The sequence below is a fragment of the Psittacula echo genome, assembly GCF_963264785.1.
Source record: "Psittacula echo genome assembly, chromosome: Z".
Classification (NCBI taxonomy): domain Eukaryota; kingdom Metazoa; phylum Chordata; class Aves; order Psittaciformes; family Psittacidae; genus Psittacula; species Psittacula echo.
The window spans coordinates 46,407,602-46,417,628 of NC_137742.1; the positions used below are offsets into that span (position 1 = coordinate 46,407,602).

The window sequence follows — 10,027 nt, forward strand, 5'->3', positions numbered from 1 at the left end:
AAATGGTTGCAGTTACAGAAAAATACACACATGGAGTTACTGCAGCATTAGGATTCTGCATGTAAGTACACCACTATGTTTTTCTGTGTAGAGTAGGCCTAAAATGCTGTATTTTAAGCTGGAATTTTTAGGATTTTGCTCCCTGGCAGCCTGAGCGCTTTCTAAAAAGAGGAATCTCGTATGCTTTGGGAGCTTACACACTTGATAGCATTGCTATACCCAGTTTTCAAAACAAAATCTGACGGTTTTCTAAACATACTGTTATCTAGCAGACACACTCATTAATTTAAGGAATGCTGTTTCTTGGCACAGGTAAGACTTGTGCCTTTAGACCATGTTTGCTCTTTGCATTTTTGCTTTATCTGTCCACAGACAATCTCCCACGTCCTTCACTGAGAAGCAGATTGTGAGGCTTATTTCTTAAATATCACCACTCTCAGATTCTGACACAGGACATAAAAAGTAAATTTATTTTTTTTTTATTTACTTTTAGGCAAGCGAAACTCGAGCATGTCTTTTAGCTCAGGAACTCAGAACATAAATCCAGAACCATTTCAGCTTTTCCACAGAGGTGGGCTCCTGTGCCAAAACAAAGCACTGCTCAAAGCAGCAGGCCATGAAAAAGACGGACGACACTGAGCAGACCTGCCTGCAGAAGCTGCTGCGACTCGAAGTGTCAAGAAGAGGCTAGATGCTTGTCCATTATTTTACCCGTTAGCCAGAGAGCGAACATTAGAAGAAAGATACATATTCCCAATTTAGAGAAACGGATGTTACTTCCCACCAGGCACCCCCGAAATATATTTTACTGGTTCAAATGTATTTTTCCTTTACTCTTTCACAAGCAGAAAAAGACACCGCACAAGGCAACTGCTCGGTACAGATAGAGTTATTAAAAAACCACGGCATTCCTTCCTCTAGAAGGCTGGCTGTACTACCGATGCATTTTCCAAGAACACTTCGCTGCGTGGAACGCCAGAGAGACGCAAGAACTGACCCATCGCACAGATGGAGACGCGCCGGCCAACCGCGCAGGGGTTCCCGCGGGGACAGCCCCGGATCAGCGCTTAGGACAAGTTTTCCAACCCCGCGGCCGCGCTGCCCACCGGGGGCCAACGCCGGGGGCGGGACGGAGCGGGACGGGACGGGACGAGACGAGACGGGACAGGACGGCTGTATTCGCCCCCCGCCCCGTCCCCGACTTGTGCCTCAACTCTCCCGCCGCACCGCCCGCGCCAGCTCTTCCCGCCACGCCCCCCTCACCAGCGATCCTGAAGCAGGTCTCCGGTGTGGCGGGGGGTGGCTGCCGCAGCTCCACCTCGCCCCCCGCAGCCCGCGACACCGCTCCCCGAGTTCTCTTCAGAGCCGGTGGGGCCGGGGTTGCCCGGCGCCGGGCCTCGGACCAGCCCTTCCGCTTCATGGCGGAGGCGGCCGCGCCGCTATGGTGGGTGCGAGGCGGCCCTCCTCATCCCCGCCGCGCCGCTCCCCCCGGGACTCGGGCCGCCGGAGGGGAGGGACCCCACGACGGCGGCGACGGCTGATGCACCTCCCCGGACACCGCCCCCTCCCGCCGCCCCATGCACCTACGGCCCCCCCCACCCGGAGCCGGCGGCAGCTCCCGGCACTCCTTCCCCCCCCCCCCCCCCACTCCCCCGCCTCTGATTGGGTCAGTGCGGTGTGGCGTCACCAGCGCGGAGCAGTGGGGACGGTGATGTCATAGTGGCTGCTGTAACAGGTGGGGCGGGGCGCGCGCTGCGGTGAGGAGCTGCTGCCGTGGAGAGGGGAGACGGCGGCCGTACCCGGCGGCAGGGGGCCGCGCCCCAGCAGCGACCGGCAGCGCCTGCGCCGGGTGCAGCCGCCGCCTTTGGAACCGGCGGTGTTCGGTTGCGAATCTTGAGGCGTCGCGGCCTTCCAGGTGCCTGTCGCGACACGTGACAAACGAGGGTCCCACGGGGACATGACATCGAGTAACGCCAGCTGAAACCGGCCCCGTGGGTGCAGCCGTGTTCTAGTCTGGTCATGGAACGGATTTATCTGGAAAGTTTGAACCAGCGGGGCTTGAGCCTGCTTCTCAGGTGCAATGATTCCTTAAAACTTATCTTAAGTTGGAATAAATCAAGCGTTTAGTTAAAACAACTTCGGAAAAGTGCGCCCTCCCCACCTCTGTCTAATTGGCCATGACAAAAGCCCCTGCTGAAGTATCCTGCCATCAGTATGAAGTCAGTGTTATTCTCCCACTGTTTTCCACTTTGCGCTTTGTAGCTAACTTTTCTAAATGACACTAGAGACCTAAAATTCTGCTGACGCTTTGAAACGCATTTCTCCCATGGATGAATGGGGCCACAGTTCCCTTTCACTGTGCACGTGGGAATCATTTTTATCACAGAGCACCAGTGACCTTTGTAGAGCTGTGGCCCAAATTAGGATTGCTCTTCTGCAGGATCCTCCTCTGTGCCTTCTTCCCTTGTTTTGTTTGTCTGCACTCTCTGAATCTTTCTGAAGAAGTGATTTTGATGGGGTAACACAGAGGTTGTGGTATGGTTCCTGTCAGTATTGAAACAGTGAGTGCGGATGACTTCAGACTACAGAGCTGTCAAACTACAACTTCATTAATTCCAATCCTTTTTAAAAGTCCACAGTTCCTTTAGCTACAGTTAGTTTTATTTAATGTATGAGCGGCAATAGAACTTTTAGCACTGCATATTAATTCTACTGTAAGCAAAACAAGCAGAAAAACATGTAGCCAAACACTTTGTTTAAAATCAAAATCTCCGAGAATATGCAAGTGAAATGATTGCAAAACAAACCAAAGTCTGTGCTTGGCAATGATGATCAGGTAAGTGAAGCAGAGTGAAAACACTGTAAATAAACTGAATATGAAAAATAGCATTCTTTCTGTGTGAAAAGAATTTACATTTTCTGCATGTCTTGTCTTCGTTTTATAAACATAACACCAGTTTTCTAGCTTGCTTTCTGCTGTGGCTTACGTAGCAGAGAGGCAGCTGCATTCCAGACTTTCAGACATGCTCAGTAGGTGGAGGGAGCACTGGAGCGAGAGGGCAGCTTCTTATTTATGAATGTGCAGGCAGCAGTTCACAAAAAGCGGACTTTACTCTGTGGTGAGCCTCAGCTGCTCGTCAGTTACACTGAGTTCTGAGGAAGCCTCCAGCCAGCCCTGACATCAAACCAGTTCAGTCTGCACAAGACTGCTTAGCCGTGTGCTGAGTGCTGATTAGTCACAGCAGAGAACTGAGCACAGTAGCTCTACATTTTCTTCTAAACACACTGTATCAAAACGTGTATGTAATAAGAGGCTAAGGTGTAGTACCTTTAATGGCATTACATTGCCCAGTAGCATCACGTTTCTTAAGCAAGCCCTTTATTTTTTGTCAAGGAACACTGCATTTAATTTCACATGCTCTTAATGGTAGAGCTCTCCAGAGCTTGCTCTGGGCCTGCCAGTGACCTTAATGATGCAGGGACAAACCCCTTCATAGAACACAATTTTGCAGTTGAGTTCCTGTTAAAGCTTAAAAGGGGAGAGAATTTGCAGGTAAGATACATATGATTAGTAGCATTTTAGTGAAGGCCAAAGATCAGAAACTGCAGAGGAGGATACGCTCCTCCATAAATTCTGGACAGTCTGTGTTAAATTACTGAAAAGAAGTGGCTCATCTGGCCAAAAAAAGAGGGCACATCTACTTCAATGAAAACTAGATTCTGAACATAGACATTTCTAGAAAAATGAAATCTGACAGTACTGCAAGCCAAAATACTCACTGCCCAACTGTCCTTAGCTCAGTTGTCTAGGACAGAAATAACCAAGGACATTTTTTCAGAGACCTCTTTCTCTGAGAGAAAGTACATACATACAAGGGAGACTACTGTGCTACAAATCTTCATAGGAAAAGAAGTAATTACCTATAGCCTACTCGAAACGCAACAATCCGATGAGAAATATATTTAAGGCACACCTCTCCCTGGTTTTATGGACCCACCTTTTTGTATGACACAAATGAACTGCAGACAACAGATGATTTATTTAAACTATTTATTTAAAACTATAAAATGTATTTCATAATGTCTGCCAGTGCCATATGCAAAGGTAGGCATAAGCTTAAGTGCCAGTGTTTGAAACCATGATTTTTCAAGGTATACTTTAATACACGAGTGTCACTCGGTGATAGAAGCTTTAAAACACTGATGAGAAGTATTGGGTTGAAAGCCAGTGTGATCTGCTGAAGTGAGAATCCCAAGTTCTTCCTGAGCAAAACCAGATTTTTTAGTTTAGTGCATCTTGAACAAAGATTTTAAAAAATACAGGAGCAAGATTAAGGAAATAATGCACTACAGGATTTTATTTTTTCCAATAAGCCTCAATTGTCTTTTTGGTTTTATCTTGCGTGCAATGGAAATAGCACTTCTGTGTCCATCCTCACTGCCAGGTAGTTTGTTTTGTGCTCTGATTTTCTACATAAGGTTACAGATGACCCATAAAGACACAACAGTACTGATGCTGGTGGAACATCACCAGGAAATTGTTCTTGTAGTGTACAAATAAATAAATATGTTGTGTCAGTATCATATGTCAATAATCTGGGGTTGGTTTGTGAAATTTACTGTTTTAACTCCTGCCAGCTGCAAAACTGTGTTAATGGGAACATGATCCAGCCTGTTTTTATCAAGGTGCACAAAATGAACTTCATTGCCTGGAATGGAATGAGAATAACATGTAAATAGTTGAATAAAATATTTATTCAAAGGTGTAAGTAACTCAAAGAAGCATTCTGATTTTCTGCTAGTTCTTATACAAATGTGTGCTAGCTCTGTACATAGCATAGTATACTGTATTGTAAACAATGACAAAGGTTAGGGTTTTTTTTAATGAGGTTATAGAAGCAAGGAACATTGAGGCATCTAACTGAATTAAATCTGCTGTAGCACGACGTTTCCTAAAGATGTGATGACTGTGTCATGTTGTAGCCCCCCGCCTCATTCATGCATTATTCCTCTACTAAAACACATATTAAATGGCTAGAATCAAATGTGAAAGCATGATGTAGGTGACCACCACAATGTCAAAAAAACCCTCAAAACTTCAAGACAGTTGTTCTACCAGCACTCCTATCAATTCCTGCAGGACCGTGATCAGCTTTGCGCCATCTCTATGGAAGGTGGGACTACACCATGACATTTCCACAGGTTCCTTCAGCTAACAAATCACACAGTTCAGATCTCCTTGGGATGCACAGGGACAGCAGCTGAGATGCTGGGATTAAAGTGAAGAGCTGGAGGAGAATATTGTAACTTTCACACAAAACAAAGCAGCTTACCTGGGCCTAAAATCAAAGCTCCTCCCTGCTGAGCAGGGTCTCCTTGAAAATCAAAAGCTGGGCCAGTCATTGCTCTCCACATACTCCTAATGCTTCCCAGGAGTGTATTTGATTTCACATGAGGGCTCCGCACTGAACCAAAAGGCAAAATATTTGTTATCTAAAATTCAAAAGTATGTAAGGAGGACAACAAAAACTGAACAGCTACTACAAACAGTTCTGAGTTTTCTGACCACCAGCACTTTGAAAAAATACAGCCTACAAGAGGCGAGATGAAGGGCAACTCCTTTCCTATTTACATTGTGATTATATCATTTTATCAGAGCATTCTGGTCTTGTTCTGTGTTAGTCCAAACAAGGGGAGAAAGTTATTCTTACCTGATATGTTACTACCTTCACCTCTTTTCATGCCAAGAGTTTTATAAATTTCCCTTTGTGGATCTACATACATTTCATGTGTATACCCAGTTAAATTGCAGAAGGGCTGCAAAATACATGCATACAAGAAAAAGTAATTTTTTTAAGGTTAAGATAGTAACTAGTTAGGATCTACTGACAGTAGAAAAATACTGACACCCTGCCGTTCTCCCAGCTCCCTTCCCCTTCCCACTCCTGATTTGGAAACCTGTAAATTTGTCATGTTAAAATACAGGCAAAAAAGTTTTATCCCTGAAGCCTTTACTAAAACAAAACTTCCAGTGAAATGTTTCCTGAAAGGAACATTCAGAAAATTGTTTCCTTTGTAAGGCCCAGCTTTTTTTAAACAGAAAATTTGCACTCTTTGCTTTCTTCATGTACTACCTTTAGAATTGCTTCATGAAAAAAAACCGTCTTCTTTTTTTCCTGTGGTTGCAAATGACCATCTTTTCACTCAGAGCAAGATTCCTTAAATGCAAACCATTAAGACACAATAGAGGATAAAATATATTGAATGACTATTTACCTTGATGTGATGGTAAGATGACTGTCCAATAACTATAAGCCTCACATTTGCCTCCTAGAACAAAACATTGGCATTGAAACTGTAAAGAGGAACTTGCTGTTTCTGCATGGGTGCAAAAGCATTAACAGAATCTGGCATCCTGAGTTAATGATCACTGAGTTAAAATTGCTTGAAACTAACATCACTTACATGTTTGGAGCTTGCACTTGTCTGTCACCCACAGTTAGCAGCTACATTAATTAATTTAAAAAATATTTTTGAAGATAACTTTTAAGTTGCAGATGTGTGAACTTTTAAGTTTTCTGTAGCATTAGCAGTGCCAGCTTTTCAATTGATTGCAACCTGCAATGATTTTGGAAATTCAGAATTTCCACTCAGTTGCACCTGCATCTAAAGAAGCAGCATGCAAATACTGATGCACATACATCTGTGATTTACATATATGGATGCCCATTAATAGATACAACTTGCATCTGCACATACTGCTTCTTTTGTAGGTCCAAAATTAGGCTTGAGTCTAAAATAGAGGCCAGAACTTAAATTCATTCAGATGCCAGTAAAACGGTTAATAAAACGTAAGGCTGTTTTAATATTAGGGTGTAGTACTTGCCTTTCTCATATAGAAACATTTTGCTTGTTAAGAAAAGAAGCCCTCCTAAAAACAGAATACTCACACTAAGAAAAGCATGGATGGTTTTGATTCTCTATATACATTCATCTGAGCAGCCAAACTAAGAAAGTGCCATTCTGAGTAACACTGATTGAACAGTTTAGAAAAATCTGTCCTGAGAAGGGAAGCTGCCAAGGAAATTGTCTCTTTCCATCCCCAGGTTCCTAGTCCATGTAAAGCTTGCTGTCAACAGGGAGCTGAGTCCTTGTCATCAGCTATGCTGCTGTTGAAATAAAATATGACAGAGTTTCAATCAGCAGTCTAGAAGAGTCAGATTGACCTTCCATTTTTAGCAGATCAGTGTCTTTCTCCGATATCTCCTACCACCCAACAAATACCTGCCTATAGCAACCCCTACCCATGCCATGGGTCCTTTCAGTCACTATGTCTCCCCTGTTTGTGTAGGTGCCTGGAGAACAGGTCACACAACTGATGCAGCTTACAAATACCTGTAGAAAAAGAGACTATTTTTAATCCAGATCAATTTTCTGATTTTGTTCCAAGCACAACCATCAGTCAGCTGTACCAGCATAATGGAAAGGGCAATAGTCAGGTAGTAGTCAGGAGAAGACAGCTGCCCAGGGCATACTAATACTAAAAGAAACGCCTGTCAGATGTTGTCCAGCTGCTCAGAATACAAGAGAGAAAACCAGCACTGAGCTAATAGGGCACAGAGAAATAATGCTGCTGCAAGAGAGTGTGTAGTGCAATAAATCCTTTCCTGTGCTTCCTAGGCAGACACCTTATGGGTATTGCAGCAAACAATGAAAGTGCTAACTTTCTTTTAAGCTTTTTTTGATTCCTGCAAGGTTTAAGCCTCACACAAGCCTGCAGTGGGACATCACAAATCTGCTCAACTACAGCAACCTGATGTACATATCAAGGGCAGAGTACTTACCTGTAAAAATGACTGGGGGACTTTTGCTAGGTCCTCTACATACTCCTTACAGGTGTAACATAAAAAATTCTGCAACATAACCAGTTGGACATGTGAGAAACAGACGTAATTGCATAGTAATGTAACATCAGATTCTGACTGCGGCCACAAACCACTGTGGAACTGACCAGGAACTGGGAACTGGAAGTACTAAAAGTTCTCTGAAGTCACCGAATTTGGCTTAGGTTTCTGGTTTAATCAAACCCTGAACAAGGACACTGAGCTTGGGACCTTGCTAGTATTTTTATCTCTGTATATTTCAGGAACGTGAACGATGGCTTGCCAGCTGGGAAATGAGGGAACACGACCCTTGTTTCCCTAAACACGCGGTTGAAGGATTATTTCCTTTCAGGTAAACACTGTATCATTTTACCAGATAATGGGAGTTCTTGGAAGCAGAACCGATCTGCTTTATCTGCTTTGCATTTTCTGTTCTCTCTGCTCCAGCCTAGCCTGTACAAACTCCCCGCACAGCACCTCAGGCAGGCAGGGGCTCCCGGCCGCGCACCCATCCCCCCGGGCAGGCGCTCCCTCCTCACCCGCACGAACAGCACGATGGCTTTTTGCTCCCTGTACAGGGCGTTGAACGGGATGCTTCGGCCGTCGCCGTCCTGCACCAGGCAGCGAGCGGCCTTCCGCAGCTCCCCGTGCTCCGGCCGCTGCCCGCAGCCCCGCGCGCTGCCCACCTGCTGCGTGACGGGGGGCGCCGGCTGCACCGCCATGGCCCGCTCCAGGCCCGGCCCGGCCGCGCAGGCAGAAGGAAAGGGCCGGCGGAGAGAGCGGGGGCTGTGGGGCGCCGAGGAAGTGCCGGGGCTGCGGGGCAGGGCACCGCCTCCTTCCCGCTGCGGGCGCTTCGGCGTGCAGCGTTCGCGTCCCGCTTAAGGAGGAGTCGGGGAGTTGAGGCCTCCGCGTACCGAAAGGGGGGAAGGCCGATAGCGAAACTCGCTGGCAGCCAGGGTGCGGTTTATTCCTGGAAAACGAAACAAAACCACACCGACCCTCCCAGGAACGGTACGCAAACTGCAGCACTGACAGCATTCTGTAGCCTGAAGGTCAGGGTTCGCTTTGCAGGGTGCTAAACCTTTCCATGGACTGAGCGAGCCAGAAAATTCTGTTCCCGAGGAACTGTCGAGCTGCTGCATCATTAAAAACCAGACCCAGTTTCCCTATTGAAGGGAAAGCAGAACTCCAAGAGACTTTGGCAAGTAACAAGCATAGGATGTCGAGTAGCGCATGTGTGAGTGCATCCAGTGCGCACAGAAATAAATGAAGCGATCTTAAGAAGAGCCAGTTGAAGAGAGAATATCATAGCCTTCTGGATTGTTGTATTCGCTGAAAGCTTATGAACAGAAGGGCATTTTTCTCAGCGGGCAAAGAAACATCATAGGGAATGGGACTGTGGGGATATCCAGAAGTTACTTTCCTTTATGAAACTCTCTGATGATGTTGGTTCTAGAATGTCTTATGGCAAACTGTCCCAGTGTCTGTAGTGTTAATGTTATTGAAACTATTGGATTAAGCTCGTTGTTTTTGTATTACTAGGAGTTAGCACACAGAACAGGTTAATCCCCCTATACGCAGACTATGCCTATGTTGTCCAGATCATCTGTTTCCTACTCTAAATAGTCCTCACCCTTTCCCCCCCCTTTTTTTTTTTTGCTGCAGTTTTTTTTTGGTTGGTTGATTGGGTTTTTTTGTGTGTGTGTGTTTTTTTTTGTTTGGTTTGGTTTTTTAACAATTCTTTCTTCTCCTATATCATGTTTCCTAGAATTTCTAGAGTACTGACCTTGTAATTTCCTCTGGACTTTGTAGAAGGTTACAGTCATTCTTAAAGTTCAGTGCTGAAACCTAGACACAGTATCTTGGCTACGTGTTAGGTTTTCTTCACATCCTGGCTCTGCACGTTCTCTTAATATATATATATATAATTTTTTCTTTATATATATTTTATTTTTATTTTTTTAATAAATTTTATATTTTAAATATAATATATTTTAATATATTAATATTAATATATTAATATATACATATATACATATGTATATATACATATATAATAAAATATATTTTAATATATTTTATTGTTATTTTTTTATTTTATATTTTATAATTTTTTCTTTATATATAATGTATCTTAATACACT

At 44.5% G+C, this 10,027-nt stretch overlaps 2 protein-coding genes across 10 annotated transcripts in view; both read right to left on the minus strand.

Annotated features, from left to right (window-relative positions):
- Positions 1-1,548, minus strand: part of CDC14B (cell division cycle 14B) — a 49,985-nt gene extending 48,437 nt beyond the window's left edge. For all 9 annotated transcript variants that reach the window (XR_013958714.1, XM_080637274.1, XM_080637273.1 and 6 more), the window contains exon 1: positions 1,264-1,548. Coding sequence is in view for 8 of the 9 variants with exons in the window: in XM_080637274.1 (XP_080493400.1) it covers positions 1,264-1,420 (157 nt within the window). In the remaining variant the exon portion in view is untranslated. The remainder of the gene's footprint in view (positions 1-1,263) is intronic.
- A 2,455-nt stretch (positions 1,549-4,003) lies between these two features.
- On the minus strand, positions 4,004-8,713 carry PRXL2C (peroxiredoxin like 2C). The gene is made up of 6 exons (XM_080637659.1): positions 8,423-8,713; positions 7,845-7,913; positions 6,277-6,330; positions 5,712-5,817; positions 5,334-5,465; positions 4,004-4,709 (listed from the first exon to the last, which is right to left on the minus strand). Exons 1-6 carry the CDS (start codon positions 8,603-8,605, stop codon positions 4,582-4,584), a joined length of 672 nt encoding a protein of 223 aa, XP_080493785.1. The 5' UTR covers positions 8,606-8,713; the 3' UTR covers positions 4,004-4,581.
- Between the last annotated feature and the right edge of the window lie 1,314 nt (positions 8,714-10,027).